Source organism: Perca fluviatilis, chromosome 7 (assembly GCF_010015445.1).
Source record: "Perca fluviatilis chromosome 7, GENO_Pfluv_1.0, whole genome shotgun sequence".
NCBI classification, from domain to species: Eukaryota; Metazoa; Chordata; class Actinopteri; order Perciformes; family Percidae; genus Perca; species Perca fluviatilis.
Window position 1 is genome coordinate 19,752,244 of NC_053118.1, and position 19,178 is coordinate 19,771,421.

Below are 19,178 nucleotides of genomic sequence, written 5' to 3' on the forward strand. Positions count from 1 at the left end.
TGCCTAATTATATAAAGTGTACAGACGGCTCACGTGCTGACTGTGCATTATTCTGGTAGTCAGTTTAAAGGAAGCACTTTAACAACAGGAAATAACAAAGTGTGTACAACTGCCCCATTTAAAATGTTTAAAAATTTAAAAAAATTTTAATAAAATGATTTATTACTATGTTATTTGTTTTGTAAACTGTTACTAGCACCAGAGCTAGGCGGCTATAAACCGTCTCTGGCTATTTGACTTCATTTGCATTGTGGGACACGAGGAAGTAAGTCATTTTGTTATATAATTAACGTTACTTAATTTTACCATTGTATTTGGTGAAGATACACAGTGCAGGCTAAAAATATAATATGATAGGCATCAAATGGGTCATTTTAATATTAGTCCCACCCCTATTTCTAGACGTACATACTCCCCCTCAGAACCATCATCATAGACTGTACTAGTCTATGCTTCTTAATTGTTAGCTTTGCATCCCATTTGTTTAAATTCTAGCTGTTATGCACAACAACAGCTTAAAACATCCTTTACTGTGTTAAGAAATTCTAAAAGAACGTGATCGTTTGATTTCTGAGGAGGAAGGAGAGACTTGGGTCCAAATGAAAGTTAAGCAAAAGGTTTAATAAAACAACATGATGAAAACGACATGTAACAAATATTACACTGCAGCTGACAGCGGACTGAAATCATGCTTCTCCTTGTGGAGTTACATCAAAACAGTCCTGAAATCACCTCTGTTTCCGAATTATATTCCTGTGGAATTGTGGGTGTTACCTTGAATAAAAAATCTCTCAGGATAAGGACACATCTCTGAATTTCAGGTTTACTCCAGATCACAGACAAAGGTCGTTTATCATGGTAGTGCCAATTCTATTCAAGTTTACAGAGATATGCATTTCCTTTGTTCTAATCAACTCTGGCCCAGCAGGGAGTGGCTCCCCAAAAAGCAGAAACAATAGGTCTCCGTGTGTGGGGACAAGGAGCTTTCTCCTCTATGCTAAATGACAGATATGACCTGATGATTCTTTAGAAGCTCGAGATGGTGTGAGCCAGACAAATGCTGATTAGGCTTAATCAGTATTGAAAAAATCCTTTTCGGCTCAGTTTCAGTGTCACTCAGTCTCACAGCAGTTTACATAAAATAAGTTACATTTTTGACCTAAAAGTATATTGCTCTAAAACATCACCAATGGTTTAACTTTTTATAACCTAACAACTGCTACTTTGAAACAAGCAGTTTGAAAACAGTTTACTCACCAAGTCAGTCTAACCTACTTTCAAAGTTTTAGCACACAAAAAACGTTAATCTCTCTTTAGGCAACTTAGTTAAGACGCCGGAAGTTTCCTACAAGACCACGTTGAGGGCATGGTTGAGGGCCATGGGTCTATGCATCCATTGGTTGCAGGAACCATAACAACGACCACGTGACCCAATTTGTCACATGACCTACCAAGAGTTGATCACCTGACTTAGCCTCACATGTTCTAGTATATAATGGTTCTAGTCCACAGCAGCTGCAGCTGACCAACTAAAAGACGTTTTAACGACTAAAGACTAAACTTTTTCCTGTTGCCAAAGAACCGACAGTGAACATGAGGTGAGTTTTAACGAATAGTTTATTCACATATTGCGCGTGCTGTGTAAGACCCGAGCAGTCGACCTGCTGGTGTTTGAGGTTCACACATGAATGACCGGCCTGTAGTCTGATATGCATTTTGTAAATGTTGGCAGGCTGTGGAGGGAAACTTTGGGTTTCCTGTTACTGTGGGCCTGTCTGGAATCTGCACACTCACGGAGCTGCTCCTCGTTTTTCTGCCGAAAATCTCACCGTGTGAGCGGCCTGAATGGAGCGGACCCCGGGTCTCCTCTCTTTCTCACTCCGTACCTGGAGAAGGGCGCCATAGATGAAGGTATAAGAGAATAGTGCATAAGTATAGTGAATAAGTGCGCACACATTTTTAGGGCAGCACGATATGAGAAATGTATGCATGCGATTACGTTGTTGAATAGCGCTATAACAATATTACTTGCGATAAATAAACGGATATGAAAGTGTTTTCAGTTCGGCTATTCTGCTGCTTTCAGTATAATGCTAAAATACAACAAACGTCTTGATCAATTAATAAAAATGAGAGGAAATTATTTCCAACATTATTTTATTGAACAAATGGAACATTGAACTGAACACACATGGCATCAATAAAAAGGAATGAAAAAATAATTTAAAGTGCAGTTTTCTACTCAGACTCTCTTTCAACTTCAATGTGGCAGTCTTTTAAAAAATGTTATCGTGCAAATTGACATCACGATGATGATTTTAAAAAAAGAGAAAAACTATATATTGTGCAGTCCTAAATACTATATGGCCTTAAAACTGCAGTCATCATTCATTGTTATAGTTTAATAATGATCACATGATTGCAGACATCTTTTTATTTTGTTCCAGCCAGGAAACTGAGTCTGGTAGGAGATATGCCAGGTGCCAATGTCAAGAGTTATGCCGGATACCTCACTGTCAACAAGAAATACAACAGCAACCTCTTCTTTTGGTTCTTCCCCGCACTGATGGTAGGCTCAGACTTCTTCTTTTTTAAATGACATGGTTAGATTGCTGTCAATGCTGCAGTTTGGGAGAGGATCACAAGAAGGAAGCATAAGTTATGACATTTGTAGTCATTCTTGTGCTTGTTTTCTTTGGAACTCAATTTGATTGTACTTCAGGTATTTTTACTGTGTTCCCTCAGTCAACATGTGATAAGGAATTGCACCTGTGTGTTTAGTCAGCTGCTGTGTCAGCTATGATTTTAGACTTTGTTTTGTGTTAAGTCACATTTTTTTACCCGAGGTCTAGGAAGAGGGAGCTTTTTTTTTCTTCTTTTTTTTTACTTCTTTGTTTTGTTCAAGCTATAAATCAGTAACAAGTCTCATATCTGTATTTCATACTTGCCACTTCTATGACAGTGAATGCAATATCAGTCTTCTAGCCTTTTATAGTGTGTGTGTGTATGTATGTATATATATATATATATATATATATATATATATATATATATATATAGTCAATTAAATCTCATTTAAAGTGCATGACATTTATTTTTATCTCCCTCAAAAATAACTTGTGCATTCAGTCCAAGATGTTCTTTGTCCTTCTTCCAGTTCAGCCACTGTGAAGATGATTCCATATGTGACATCTACCATTCACAAGAGTCAGTGTTTACTAATATGTGCACTGTATAAGAGTTAATGCATCACTCACACATTTAAACACATTTCTGAGACTTTAAAATCTCTAAAAGAAAGCCGTAAATCTGTTACATTTGATAGTCTGGTGTTGATATTCCCATATTAGGCGACAGAGACCGATGTTTGACATTGTATTTTGATTGTTTGTCCCATCTTTACAGTCGAATTAACCTGCCTTGGCCTATACCTGACACCATTTTAATCTGTATTACTATCACAGGTTAGAACATTCAGGTCTGTCCTAACGAAGTGTAGTTACTTCATTTCTTTTAATCTTTTTGTTAATAAACTGAAGTGACCACTGGATGGTGCTGAGATCCTAACCTTCTGTGTGATGCCCTGACCTGTAGGCAAACCGAGATAAAGCTCCGGTCCTCCTCTGGCTGCAAGGCGGACCCGGTGGCACCTCCATGTTCGGTCTCTTTGTGGAACATGGACCATATGTGGTGTATAAGAACTTGACCGGTAAGAAGAACTGATCTGACACTACAGCAGCGTACATAAACATTCACTATAATCCTTAAAGTAATAAGCTTGAGCCCCGTATAATTTGTGTTGGAGCATTGTTGATTTTTCTCTGACCTGGTCCTGTTTTTTCGTCTTTGCAGTTGGTTTGAGGGATTACGCTTGGACATCGAGATATTCGGTTTTGTACATTGACAATCCGGTACGTATTACTTTATTTATCCTCAGACAAAAAAAAAAAGCCACAAACTAAAAACATGAAACACATCTTTCATTCAAGGGCTCTCAGCTGATCTGACTTTTTAATGTGCATGAGTATTTACTGACAAGTCTTTGACGAAGAAGATTTGTTTTCTAGGTTGGAACGGGTTTCAGCTTCACTGATGATGACCGAGGTTTTGCTCAGAACCAGGATGATGTTGGCAGAGATCTGTACAGGTAAAATACCTGCCATCCAATTTTTTTAAATTTGTGTTCTTATCACTTTGATCTATGAGTCTGGTGTTTGATTGTTACTAACTCTTTTATTATTCCCATCTCTTCCTTTTATTAAAAGTGCTTTAACACAGTTCTTCCAGCTCTTTCCTGAGTATCAGTCCAATGACTTCTATGCAACTGGAGAGGTATGTTTATTTATTTTTTCTTCAAGCTTTGCAAATTAATATTTTCAAAATGTATAGTAGTGGCATTACACAAGTGGCTTTTGTTAACTTGTACACATTACAATAGTAAAAAAAAATATATATATATATACATACATACATACATACATACATACATACATACATACATACATACATACATACATACTCACTCATTAGAGAAAATCCTTGTCATGTAAGATATGGAACACATTTTGGATGAGATGGAAGTTTGTCTTAAAATATCACCGCAACAAGACCATGATAGTTTCCGACAACAACAACAAATTCTGTCTATGTAAAACATTATCCTAACCCATGCTAATCTTCTGTCCCCATGCAGTCTTATGCAGGGAAGTATGTTCCTGCCATTTCGTACTACATCCATAAAAACAACCCCACTGCCAAAGTGAAAATTAACTTCATGGGGATGGCTATTGGTGATGGGCTCTGTGATCCAGAACTGGTGCGTATCTGATAAAATGAAGTCATTTTCTGATAATTTCTCAGTTTTTAAACTAAATCATCTTGACTGATGAATTTCCAATGTCTCCAGATTGTACTTTGCTTTGTGGCAAATGCCCCTAATTTATTTTAATCTAATTTCTCATCTTTCATCTAATATCTCATCACATTTCTAGTCTTAGCTCTTATTTCATTTATCTCATACAATGGGGAGGCTCATCAGGCAATCTGACTTTGGTTAATAAATAAACTCTCTCTCGTTTTCTTTCATATTTTCCTACACTTAAAAAAAGTCCCGCTCCAGCAGGGAGTATTTCACTTCTTTTGCCTGATCCTGTCAGGTGTATAGTAGTCTATAGTTCAGTCATGTCAATGTAGAAATTAGTATAATATTTTACTTTTCTTCCATCTCAGATGCTGGGTGGTTATGGTGAGTTCCTGTACCAAACCGGCATGATAGATGAACTCCAAAAACAGTATGTCGTCCAGCAGACAGACTTGGGGGTTAAACTCATTCAGCACCAGAAGTGGGTGGAGGCCTTTCAGGTAAGAGTTCCCTCTTACGTTTGTCAAAATACATTTTGAAATGCATTTTTATTCTCCCATCTTTCTGAAACAAACAATAAAATTGTGAATACAATCAAAACATTAGCTGACCATTTTGTTAATGTCTCACTTCAGGTTTTTGATAGTTTGCTGAATGGTGACGTGGAACCATATCCCTCTTTCTTTCAAAATGCTACTGGCTGCACCAACTACTTCAACTACATGACATGCCAGGTGAGTAGAAACCTTGGCAGAGCTTCAAAGCTGCCTGTGTGACTTCTCAAAAACAAACCTTTCAAAACATTACTTTAACGCCATTACATTTGCTTTTTGTGCACCACAGGAGCCTGAAGACCAGGAGTACTTCTCCCAGTTTGTGACTCTGCCGGCGGTGCGACGTGCCATCCACGTGGGGAATTTGACGTTCCACGACGGCTCAGAGGTGGAGAAGCACCTTCTACAGGATGTCATGAAGAGCATCAAACCGTGGCTCGGGGTGCTGATGGACAACTATAGGGTGAGGGGTGTGGGATTATCCACTGTAGTTGTGTGTTGTCTGCAATGTGCAGCGGTAGTAGACTGCTTAGAAAGTCCCCCTAATCCCTCTTCTCCACACATCCAGGTCTTAATCTACAGCGGTCAGCTGGATGTAATTGTAGCAGCTCCACTGACTGAGAGGTTCCTGCCTACTGTCAACTGGACCGGAGCAGCTGAGTACAAAACAGCCCCTCGCTTCCACTGGAAGCTTCAGCCCGGCGACACAGAGGTGGCAGGTTACGTGAGACAAGTGGGAGAGTTTTACCAGGTGAGCAGTTAGTCGAAAAACAATAGGCTCGTTCGAGATGAGCCAGATCTGCGCAGAATCGATCACCGGCGATCGCCGCCCAATGCATGCCGGTTAGATTTGTGTCCGACTTGCTCTGACGTCATGCACACGTGGGCAACGATAATCTCACGAGACCAAGGCGGCCGCAGTTCTGAGATGCAGGTAGCGCAGTTGCTTTTCACCAACTGCAAGAGCCAGGCGGACCCAGGGCATGCAGCTGATTGGTTCAGAATCAACTCAACATGATGACGTTTTATATAAACTTTTTATTGATTTTGAATCGGAGGGATTTTAACTGCTATTTGTCTGATTTAAAAGCTTATTCTATACAGAACATCTGTTGTGTGACTGATAGTTATGTTTAGAAGTCAGAGAGACCAAATCTGTTCAGATTATGGATCATCTACAGTCTGTTGTTAATTAAAATCAGCAACAGATCGCATGTAGAGAATTTTGACAGCTACTCTGTCATAATAAAATCAACTGGAGACTGTGTAGGAGCTGATATATGGGTCTGAGAATCGGACCACAGTGTTTCTGTCACTTCCTGTTCAGCCTGAAGGCTGCTGGAATCAGCTGGAAAACTGTCCGACTTGAGAGCGGATTTTTGTCCCCGCCCCCGGCTGCTGCCGCCTGCTCTCGTCTACTTTACAGGCGAGGCGCAGTTCATTTCGAACGTGCCTAATGTGAAATGTACTCTGTGAACACCTGTGTTTAATTATCTCCTCTTTTCACGCAGGTCATCATCCGAGGAGGAGGACACATTCTGCCTTACGACCAACCGGCGAGGTCCTTTGACATGATTGACAGATTCCTTTCAACGCAGGGCTGGAAATGAAACACAGCTGATCAAAGCACCTCCTCTTTTAAATAGCATCTTTTTAATTATTGGCTGTTGATTTTAAAGACTGTTGTAAATCAGCACGTTGTTGGATTTGCACACATCTCTAGGTGACATTAGGTGGAGGACTTTGAACTGCTCTCTGATGCACTGCAAAATGAAAAAAAAAGAAGTAAATTTTGCCTGAATCCCAGCCCACATCATCAAATGGTACAAATTAAGTAAAAATGACATTTTAATCTGATTAACAGGACTGCTTTCCATGAAAACATTTCATGTTTATTTCTGTTTTGATTGTGTGAGAAAAATATCTTTCATGTTGCATTCAATCGGAAAATGCAGGATGATGAAATACAAGAAAACACCTTGACACCAGTGTGGAATTATCTTGAAATAAAATGTTTTGTTTTTCTGTTTTAATGATCAGAGAAAAGGAATGAATTTAGCATCTGACAGTGTTTTTTAAAAAAAAAAATTTAATTGACTTCTGTTGCAGTACAGATATGGCAGCACCTGTTGTTGAAAAGGGATTTCTCCTGTCAAGTACGGTTTGATTAATCTTCAAACTGTCCACCAGGGGTCCCTGTGTGTAAAGAAATGTCACTGGAAAGCCAAACAATATCACTAGCACTCATTCAATGTATTTTTTAAAAGGTAATACCGTTACATTCCTGATTATCTGAAGTTAGGTCCTAAAAACTATTAAATTACTCTATCTCTGAAAAATGGGGGCATATTGCAACAATACACAATGCTTGTTAATGAAATTATTTTTGGCTAGTGTGGCTTCAGAATGTATTTGCCACGCTGCACTGGTCTGTAGTTTTAGTTGGTTATTTTTTTGGACGGATTGCCATAAAGATGTTTTTGTACATTAGTTAACTGACATGTTATTTCATCAGGCAACTATCAAGATGTCTAGACAGATTAATAATTAACGAGTATCCCAATCCTTTAAAGCACCTAACTATTTAATGAGCAGTTATGTCTCAAGGACAAGCGTCCTGTTTGTTTACTGGGAAAGTTTTCTTTTAATAGAATTCTTCAAATATTCAATTGATATCTCTTCATTTCATTTGTGCACTCTAGTTATCGGCACATAAAATAATTGTGTCACTAGTCAAGTACAAGTAGTGACATCAAATCCCATCAGTTAGTTTGTATGTTACACAACAAGTGCTTTATTTTCATACCGTAATGTAGCTGCAGTGATACTTTAACATCTGTACAAATGCAAAACAAAATGAAGACAATGTCATTACAGATACACACAAAATGTACAAAGTTATGCGGGAAAGAATGGATTCGTCAGTCCATTACATATAAACAATGTATTTAAGCGCTGAAATGAGCCTCGACGTACAACAAAAGGCCACAAGTGCTATGCAAACATTATTTACAAACATGTACCACACATTGACTCCCTTCAAAAAGAAAGGTGGTTGCATTACATGTACAGGATAACCGAAATTAATGACATTATGTACAATATTTATAGTTTTAGATTTAAAATAATACAATTATAACATCATTAATACATAGGAATTGTTCTCCACCTCTCACAAATCCACACCGATGCACTTACACTGCACTTCCATCTGTCTTTTTTTGTCTGCCTCGGCAGTAATGTCTTTTTCTGAACCTGGACCCACTGTCAAAAAAAGAAAACTAACTCTAAAATAGCTAACCTCCAAAGTATTCCAGTTGAAAGTATTTTGAGGTCATTGCCATACTTTTCACATGCAAGAGGTTAATTTGGAATGGTCTAACAGTCTAAATATGGTTTAAAAACAACCTAAAATAAGGCAAGCTTCAGTTCAAAGGGTTGGTACGACAAAGCCCTTTTCAAGAGAATCAAATTTCTCTGTCTCATCGGAACACACAGACTCCAGGGTTAACACATTAACAGTCCGAATGCTTCGACAAAACTTGAATGTTATGAGGATAAAGATTTACATTTCACGTCCTTCAACTTTATTTTCCAGAATAAAAAGGGCACAAACGTAACGAGCTCTAGGCTCCCTTCTTTTATCTACACACACGTGATGCATGCCAGGCACAGTTTCTCCATAAAGCCAAACACAGTTAAGTTTCTCGCTGGTGTGTGAAAAGGGAGGGGGATCACTGAGAATTACCGGGACCTTTAATATGGCTATTCTACCCTCTGGCATGACAGAGGACAAAGTGCATAGACAGCTCTGCGATCGCTCCACCTGTCAGTGGAATGTATTTCATCCATCCTACTGTAAAACACAGTGCATTATGGTCATCATGCTAATGAGTCGACATTCCTGGTCATAGGAAAGAGATAAAGAGGAGTCAACATGAGAAGGCGTGAAGTTTCAAGGCTGGAATGGAGAATAAAAAAAAAAAAACGTCACTATTAGTACAGCCTTTACTCTGCAGCGGCGGCCTGAGAAAGAGAGGAAGAGAAATTGATGAAGTCAGAGAGGTCAAATGAAAAGCGGGTATTTTTCTCCTTGGTCAGCTGGTTTTGCGCTTACGTGCAGCAGACATCCAAGACGAAAGCCGAGACAACTCATTAATAACACACTGAGAATAGTTTTGATTGTTTGAAGAGAACGAGTTGCTGTCTACAGAAAGCCAACAAAAGATTTTAAGAAAGATTCAGGCACATTGTGACATTTTGGAAAGCACAGGCATAAACTGCTCCTCTTTTTGTCTTTAGAAACCCTAAAACACTTTGCCAGTTGTAAGATGCCAGTCATATATATATATATATATATAAAAAAATAAAATAAAAATCATGCTCACAGTCACTTTCTCACACACTTTTTTTGTTTTTCTTTCTTTACACACCCACTGAACTTTGTTCTGCAGAGGAAAGAAGGCAAAACATAATATACATCATTCACATGCATACTCAAAACTATGGATCCTAAAATCCAGATGCACAAACACGAAAAGAGGCCTCAATAATTAAAGCTTCAGTTGGTCCTGGAGAGCGGAGGAGTTTTTGACAACTCCTGAGCTGCCTCACTGGTATCACAGTGTACAGTTCTGTAGCTGTAACAGCATCGTCCTCGGGACCAGAGTGGCTTGGCCATGCTGATCAAGTGGACACACAGTAGAGAAGATGATCAATACTGCGATGTATTGCTTTGATCATGTTTTCACTGTCGTGCTGTATTTTATGACACTCTTTAAGAATACCGCTGACAGGGAAATGGTTAACAGTCATTTACGCTTCAAGAAAAGAAAAGGATCATTACACCTGCTTGCATATTCCTGTCTTCAAGACATCATGGTGACAGTTTGACTTGGTTTCAAAAGACAACTTAAAGGCAGCAACATCCCACTCATAGTGTCTGTTGCATACACTCAACACACTGTCCACGTGTAATATTCAGAGAAAGATTTGACTTATTTTTCAGTCCATCGGGCATACAGAGATGTAAGGCCTGCTAATAGAGATGGCAGTCTGAGGCTTATGTTTCTGTCCTCAGGGTCCATGACCGCTGTGGTCCATTTTGTACCATTACACAACAGAAAAATTCACTTAAATGCTGCATGAGATTAGCAGAAACTCCCTTTTTGCTAAAAGCATGAAAAACAGATAAGAAAGATGCAACAAACCATAGAACATTTATGCGTTAATAGGATTGGTCTATAAAAATACATACTGTAGCTACTGTATAAAGAACAGCCTCACAGGCCTTTGAGGTTTCTCTTGATGGAGGGAGAGGGGGGCCAGCATGTGCAGTTGGCAACCCTCAGAAAGCAGGGTAGCAGGGGGAGTTTGGGCAGGGGTTATAGTCTCTCTTGAACCTAGTGGATGGGGTTAATGTCTGTGCGGTGATTGGTTTGTCCGTGCACACTGCTGCCCCCTATGGTTGTGGTGGAGGTGGTGATGGTGTTGTGCTGAATGACCTGCTGCTGGGAGCACGCTGGAGCTGGACTGCCCGCCGGACTGCTGTCTGGACCTGAGGAGACAGCAAAGACATCAATGAGGATGGACGACATGTGTGAAGAGTAGTGTAAATACTATGACCTTCAAGCTCTGCACTAAGGCTTTAAAATATAATGTGATAGTAAAATAAATTATAGTAAATAATGTCAAAGCAAACACAGACCAAATCTCATTATTGTAAAAAAAAACAGCTTTATTAGCAGAAATGCATACATGTAAAACACATGACACATTAAATTCACATCTTAAGTCTCACCTGTCATCCCAAAATAGGCCATAAATGGATAGCACAAAAATGGAAAAGTGAATCACTCAACTCCATAAACACACCTGATGAAGATTGGACACATTAAAGGTGACATCTGTACACAAGCTAGACTCATCAATGAAAGTCTCTCCCAGCCCAGTCTGGGAGTTGGCTCTCTTCTGTATAAAAGAACCCTTCAGCCAAGGGGGATGTGAGCCTTATTTTCCTGCGCTAAAGCCACACAGGGAGGTGCCCTACACTAATTACATGGAAATGTCACTTGTATCCCTATCAAAGGGTGGGGCTCTGATGTCATGCACGGCTGAGCCGAGGCACAGTCCGGTAATCAGTGAGATCTTGGGGCATCCATAAGAGTTTGGATGCCAATGTACAGCCTGTGACGTCTTTCTCACGTTGAGTCTCGGCTGCCTCTGTGCGCGGAGGTGCCGTCAGATGGAAAAACAGGTCTCATACGGGATTCAGACTACCAACTCCCAGTCCAGGCTGGCTACCAGAGTGTGCAACACCCATATGTGAAAGGAAGAGTCCTGCCGCGAGCGTGGGAGCTGGATACCAGCACATAGGAGCGAAGAGTCTTGGCAGTCACTGAGTGTCCATCACAGTTCAGTTTGTAGAGTTTAAATCTTTCCTCTGGCAAGACAATTAACATTTTCCCCACAGCGCTATCCGCACTGTCGGACTAAGGCACACACATGAAGACGTGTTTTTTTGTCAAATTCCCAAGTGTGTGTGTGTCTGTGTTTATGTCTGAGCTACTCACTGAGGTAACCTTGGGACTCTTTCTGCATAGTGGTGATGGGACAGTCCTTGTGTGTGAGGAGAAGCTGCTTGAGTTGGGTCACCTCGTTCTTTAGCATGGTCACTTCATTCTGAAATGCAGGAAAAACAGAAATATTTCAAGACTATAAATCAGGGAATCCACAATTAAAGCACGCTACGCTATTATCCTTAATGACTTGATAACTATTAGTATGAGTCTATTGGTAACAAAAAGTGTATTCCCATTATAACTACAATATATTAATATGGCCAGCAGGGTTATTTCATATCTTGGAATGGGTTTAAGACTTTTTAAATTTGAACTGAAAACCTGTGATACAAATTTGGGACGTGGTGCTAATGATGCTTTATAGGAATTGTAGGATGCAGTGTTTTTTGAGCTCTCAGACTTTTTTTACCATTCATTTTTTAATACGTCTAAATAGTAAAATAGGGTTTCAGATATGTTTCTTCAGTCCAACACTGATAACATCCAACAGATCATGTTATGAGTGTTTATGCACACTCATAATAACACCATTATCTCTTGTGCAGAAATGGATAATATCATTAAGAACTGAGTGAAATGTAGATGTTGAAGTTTTAGAAGTTCAGAGGGTTATTGAAGTTGTCAACACCTGAAGTTCATTGTGTACCTGAAGCTGCATGTTGGTCTGAGTGAGCTCTTCCGCTAACCCCCCCCCCTTTTTCTCTCTCCTTGCGCCCGCGCCCTTCTTTCTTTTATTTTTTTTTTTTTTTGTTTTCTCATCTTTTTTTTTTTTTTCAGAAACTTCCGCCGACGTTCGTCCGGATCCTCATCCACTACTCGCCTGCGCCGCCCGCCGCTGGGTGGCGGAGACTGCAGTGTCTGCGTGGGATGCATCTGCTGGGTTGCAGGTGACATCTGAAACCCAGGAGGAAAAGGTATCAGCATCACTGAGCTCTCTGATGGGACCATGTCTGTCTGCCAACCAGACATGTAACCATTCTGACACACCTGAAAAACATCCAGCCACCTGTCTGATGTCACAGCTCCACTGCCCGAAAGGCCTCAATACAAGCATCTATACATTACCTCCTGCAGCTATTCCATGTCTGGCAACTTCCCCAAAAACAACATCTGGTTGGGCCACGTGCCCTGTGAGCCGGGCTATGGGCGTCAGTTGTGACAGAGTGAGTGACTGGGCTGATTCACCAGCCTGCCCACCTTGTTAAAGAGGTGTGAGGAGGCAGTTTTCCACGGCCCACTCCCACTTCGTCTAACACCACCAGCCGCAGTCAAAAGACTTGTTTCTAAAACCGTACGTGCACTGACAGATCTTGACATATACTTGGCAAGGTCAAGTGTTTTCAGTCTTCAGATCATTACCATTTTTTATGGGAACCATGGAAAATACAAGCTGCTTCAATGGCCTCTGTGCACACAGAGAGTGTTGTTTAAATGCCCTAATGATACATTTGGAACATACAGTGAATTGCATTTCTTGATGTCGGACTGTCCTTGATCCAAAATGCTTGGCATTGCAAAGGCCGTTAGACAATGCAAGGACAAAGTGTCTCACATCATGTTATTTTTATTGCTGTGAGCAACACTTTCGAACTTTTAATTAAAATTAAACCAAAAATATTCACAGCCAAGATGTTCCAGGACTATTAGCCAAGGCTGTCTGGTCATCATCAGGACCAGCATTTATAGAACTCGTTCTGCACCTGGACAATGTTGTAGCCGCATAATGGCAGCTTGGCAGTTCAGGATGGTTTGGAGCATAGTTTTCAAAAGACAGTAGTGAGCATCCTTTATAATGGCTACTTTTTGGCCTCTACATGACCCTTTCCCTCCATGGCAGGCATCTGACACTGACCTGTAGCTGACCAACCTTTACAAAAATTACCTTTGAGATGGTTGCCAGGAAACTACTTGGCATTATGGCTGCAGTAAGGGAAAATGTGATCATCCATTGACTTACTGTGAATTTAAAGCATTATTTCAGCTATACTTAACTGCTATATACTAAACCACTAATAGCTGACTTCAAAACTGCTCAGAGGGCTTTTAAAGAGCTGTCTTTCTTTTTAGTCATGATACATGTATGATATACAGTGGCATCTTGCTATATGAGAGGTATTAATGTGCAGTGTAGTTAATGTGTTATTGACTTTGTGGCTCTTTCTAAAAAGCTTCGGCTCTCCCAGGAATGAGCTTTGCTTACATGAGAAGCAGAGTGCATTGGAGGGTGCGGTGAGGTCTGGTGTGGGTGCCCAGGATGTAGGTGGGCATTGTGGGAGTTTTGATGGGGGTTGTGTCCCTGCGGGTGGTGGTGTCCACCCTGGCCGTGGCCCTGGCTGTGGTGGTGGTGGCTGTGGTGCTGGTATGCGTGAGGAGGGGCTTGCAGGTGCTGGTGCGGGTGCGAGTGCATGTGATGGTGGGCGCCTTGCTCCTGCCGCGATGACATCATCTCCATCATGTGGCCCATGGAGTTCATGTTGCCGTTGGCAATGGTACCCGGGTGGTGTGAAAGTGCAGCCTTCAGCCTCTGAGTAGACAAAAAGGACACCAAACACAATGTTTAACATCATTTTTTGTGAAAATATATATTTTTTTAAAGTTTGTGCATGCTCTCATCTCTCATCTCTAATTATCAACAGTTACAGAGCGGGTTCATGTGCTGACTAGGAGATGATGAATGGCTCCATGAATTCATATGTCTGGAGAACAAATCAAAGCCACTTAGGCTGTCCTCTGTCTCTCCTTCAGTCTTGTCATTCTCCCGCTTTACCTTCTGTGATTGCCATCCCACCAGTCCCTCCTCCTCATATTCCTAATAGCCCTCTCTCCCCTATGCATGTGTGCGTGTGTGTGTGTGTGTGTGTGTGTGTGTGTGTGTGTGTGTGTGTGTGTGTGTGTGCCTGCCTGCGAGATGAGCTTGCTGGCAAGGTGTGAGCCTCAAACTGCTCCTTGCTGTTGACCCAGCAGGAGGTTTGTTGCTGCTTTAACCGCGTGGTCTACTTAGCCCTGACTGGACCGGTGTCTCAGAGCGGACTGGGAGAGAGACCAGAGAGAGGCTCTGTGAAGGTGCGCTTGTGTTCCTCGTGTTTACTGAATGCACCTCTCCTCAAGAGTCTGTTTTTCTGGGCATCACATAAAGACAACCACAAGACCAGAAAAAAAAACCAAATTCAAACATACAAGTGCCAAAGTATGTCTTCAGGCTTCATCAGTTCTACACAAACCTAGACAAAATGTAAAAACAAATTCATGTCTGAACGATTTCATGACTTATTTACATTTTAACCGCTTTAGGAATAACAGGATGAGAGAGTGTTGAGATGGTTGAATTTTGATTAATGCACATCTTTTTAGCAAGTGCACTACTGATGATGTGAATAAATGCGTTCATTAACTTGAATAAATACTTAAGTCCAGTGATATCCGGTCGATAATTTGTCTACTTGTGACCTTTAGTTAATGGTTAGCAACAAACCTGAAAACAAAGGCATTCATTTCGAGGATACTGTTGTGAATTCCACAAAGTTTTCTATTCTCTTTCCCAGTGCTTTCTTTCCTCTCACTGCTCCCTTCCCCCCTCTCCCAGCTGCTGTCAGTGAGTCCACGCTGTGTCCAGGGCTCCATATCTTTTAACAACCTTCACATTCATGATTCCCATTGGGAATGGCATCCAGCTGGTCTGGATCATGATGCTTAGACACGACCAGAGAAAAACATCAGCCCTCCACTCCACTCTCTCATATACTGTTCATGAGTGGAAAGCTTTTTACCTGGAGGAAGAAGACATTCAAATAAATCATTTTAGAAGTCGGACAGTCAAAGAAGAGCATACCATTCTGGTTTGTATTATATTTACAAATTGCATATATGTATTTGTGAAAGGATTTACCAGTAGTCTAGTTGTCTTTACTTGTCTTTCCATACTCAGCTCAGTGATATAACTGCACATGAAACCAGCACAGTGAAATTATGACCTTGCCAAGCCTGTTTTGGCTGAGTATAGTTTCTGCTTGTCAAACCAAGGTATGCCTGACATAGGGAAACAGCGCTCCATTTTTAGAGCTACATGCTTTTGTTTTTACCTCTTGCCCCTCGATGTGAACGTTTTTATACATTTGCTTAATGTTTATCTATATCTGATCACACCCTAACCCCTGCTAACTGCCTTCACCACAGCCTCAGCAGCACAACTCCACAGCCCTTCTTCTTTGTGCCCGGTGACACAAGGGGTTAAAATACCACAGAGTATAAACTAACACACAGTGGGGGGGCCCCAGGCCTGCAGCTGTCCACAGCATCACAGTCATACTAAGACTCATTGAGGGTAACATTTGATCAGTGAGATGCTCTGGCTTACTTTAATATATTGTTACTTATCAACAGTATAAGTTACAGTCTGTATACACTCTGAGTTTTCGTCCTGGATATCTTTCTATTGCATAAACATGCACAAATAACATCCAGCTAGTTGACATGCAACCAAAACAAAAAAAAAATGATTTAAACAAGTTTACAAATATCAATCATAGTCACCAGTGTTGACAAGGACATCTTCCGTGACTCGCAGGATGAATTCTGAGGCTGACAGCCCACACTAAACAACTTCCCTTCAGCTTGTCAGTCAGAACCAGAGAGGTGAGACCCACCCCTCTTGAGAAAGAGAAAACCAATCAGAGTTTGACAATCTCCTGCCACACAGAGCAGGCCGTCACCTGAATGGACAGAAGCCAAAGGAATCTGCTGGCTGCCTGTGTAGCTCTGTTTTTGAGGCCCTAGTAAAGTTGCATGTGTGTGGGTAAGATGCTCATCTGGAGCTGTCTGACTCCCTGCCAACCAGACGCCAGGGGAGAAGGACAAATAGGGTAAAAGGGAGGTGAAGGGGGGCAGAGAGAGAGAGAGAGAGAGAGCAGGAGTAGGGGGAGATTAGATGGCTTCTAGTGTCTCCTCCCCACACACATTGGCCCAAGACGGCTAGTGCTCATTTATCAGTGTCTCTGAGAACTGTCCAGCTGGTATTGCAGCGCTATCTGTTTATTAATTGAATTAGCCTGCATCCGAAGAGGCCCAAGAGTGTCAGAGTACAGAGGCAGGTCAAAAAGCTGAGGGGCCACTCCAAAAGCCTTAGTGGTGATGGTTACAAACAGGATTAAGACAAAACACAAAAGAAACGGACCAGTTTCACCAAAAACAAGTTCATATTTACATTGTTGAACCAAGACAGCATATCTGATGCAAAACCCATCCCACATAACCAACAGATCCAAAAGGTAAAGAAACATAGCAAGAAAAGTCTACTACCTAAATAAGTAGCAGGTATTATATTAACACACTCAAATTAACCTAGAGTTTAAAGGAAAAAAACAAGGTTCAAATTGAGTCAAAAGAGAAACCCTTACCGTGATATAAACTTATTCCGGAGGCTATCTCTGCACAAGTGTCTGCTACTGCTCCATCTGGAGTTGAGACTCCAGCTCAGTTAAACCCACCTCGGCCAAAACTTAAGTCTTTGTATCCAGAACCACAGTGACGCAACTACGGGACGTTAGCAGAGCGATGATGAGCAGGCTGTGATTCTTAAACACCTTCATCAGCTCCCTAATGACTCTTTAACACATGGTTGTATTTTCCCCCAGACTGCGCTAAGCACAAGAACTTAACCACCACATTCATTTTACTCTAATAACACACCCATACGTACGCATTTCTCCTGCAGCAACATGGCCGCTACAGAAAACAGTCATTAAATCAGTGCAGGTGTCAGCCTGTGGTGGTACAGGGCACTCACAGATGGGATGGCACACAGTCTGTCCTACCACTGTCTGTCCTGCTGTTGTTAAAAATACAGCAAAGACACAACAAGAGGATGAGCAGCCCATGACACCATAAAGACATGTCAGCTTCTAGGGTAAATCTATAAATTAGCAGTCTATATATGTAATCACATGCATTTGACACTACATTTCATGCAGTGTGTAAGTGTACTATACTATTGATTTTCCATTGTTAAAACACCATCCCTCGTTCAGCCATATTTTGCCCAGAGGGGAGCTCTCTCCTCTCAGACCTTTGGCCCCTGACCTCTCCACTCCCACTTCTTTTTTTTAGGCTGTTCTCATTTATGTGGTTTCAGCGATACCAGGTGATCACCCATTAATGATATTTATTAATGGCTGCTTCCTCTGTGACACAGGGGGCTTTGAGTGATGTCCCTGTGAGTGCTCTGGGCACATCCTGAGAACACATTCAGGTTTCTCCTCGCCAGATGACTTCATATCTATTAACCCTGAGAGGAGGAAGCAAGAGCATGGAGCAGGTACAAAGGGAAGAGACCACACCCGCCTCAGGATGGGTAAATCAAACCCAGCGAGGTCAGGGTGAGCACTTTTATTCCCCTTAAAAGTGGAGCAGTGTAGTATCAGGGGACCTGTGGCCCTCTGGCGCCTTACAGCAGGTTAGAAAGATTTAACCAGTCTGTGGAGTCATTGTTTAAGTGCTAAAAGATCACAGTTTCAAATGGAGATCTTCCGCTTCACATTAAAGAGTCCAAGGAGAAACATTCAAGCTTCTGTCTGTCTCTGTCAGCCTTTTGTTAACACTATACTAGAACAGTAGTGATCATGTGCAAGCACTCCGTATATCTAATTGCATAATATATCATAGCTGTAACTTTCCTGGCAGCGTTTCTCGTGGGCCAAGGCCCCCTAACTCGTGCTCTAAACCCAACAAGGGTTCACCATCTGCAGTTGAAAGCAGGAGTTTGGCTCTGCTGCTTTGCCAAGCACTCAGAGGATCCATTTCCATTCTCCTCATCTCCACCACCACCACTACCCACCAGTGCCTGTCTGCAAAACCCACTCTCTATGCCCTAAAACTCCACACCCCCATTAGTTCAATTTTATTAGATTTCCCTCTCGCCTAGAGAGGCAGTAACGTCCCCTTTCTCTCTCTCTCTCTCTCTCTCTCACACACACACACACACACACACACACACACACACACACACACACACACACACACACACACACACATATACACATACACCTCTTCCCTGTTCCTCCACCCCCTCTCCCTCTGCTTGCCAAGAGCTGGGGACTGTTAAACTGATTTCCTCAGGGAATGTACAGGCAGACAGTCTGATGGGAGGGCTGTAATGTCGCCCCCTTTCTCCTCTCTCGGGTTCTGGGC

The 19,178-nt window shown here is 41.5% G+C and overlaps 2 protein-coding genes across 2 annotated transcripts in view; one reads left to right on the forward strand and one right to left on the reverse strand.

Annotated features, from left to right (window-relative positions):
* The first annotated feature begins 1,456 nt into the window (after positions 1-1,456).
* On the forward strand, positions 1,457-7,779 carry cpvl (carboxypeptidase vitellogenic like). Its single transcript, XM_039806071.1, has 13 exons — positions 1,457-1,598; positions 1,733-1,911; positions 2,448-2,569; positions 3,595-3,709; positions 3,853-3,911; positions 4,068-4,147; positions 4,266-4,332; positions 4,694-4,816; positions 5,230-5,361; positions 5,497-5,595; positions 5,705-5,878; positions 5,984-6,166; positions 6,927-7,779. The coding sequence occupies exons 1-13, from the start codon at positions 1,594-1,596 to the stop codon at positions 7,023-7,025; spliced, it is 1,437 nt and encodes a 478-aa protein (XP_039662005.1). The 5' UTR covers positions 1,457-1,593; the 3' UTR covers positions 7,026-7,779.
* Positions 7,780-8,181: 402 nt separating this feature from the next.
* Positions 8,182-19,178, reverse strand: part of creb5b (cAMP responsive element binding protein 5b) — a 41,004-nt gene continuing 30,007 nt past the window's right edge. Inside the window, 5 exon segments of the mRNA XM_039806070.1 lie at positions 8,182-10,972; positions 11,988-12,096; positions 12,643-12,723; positions 12,726-12,890; positions 14,197-14,520. Coding sequence (XP_039662004.1) covers positions 10,818-10,972; positions 11,988-12,096; positions 12,643-12,723; positions 12,726-12,890; positions 14,197-14,520 — 834 coding nt within the window. The 3' untranslated portion in view covers positions 8,182-10,817.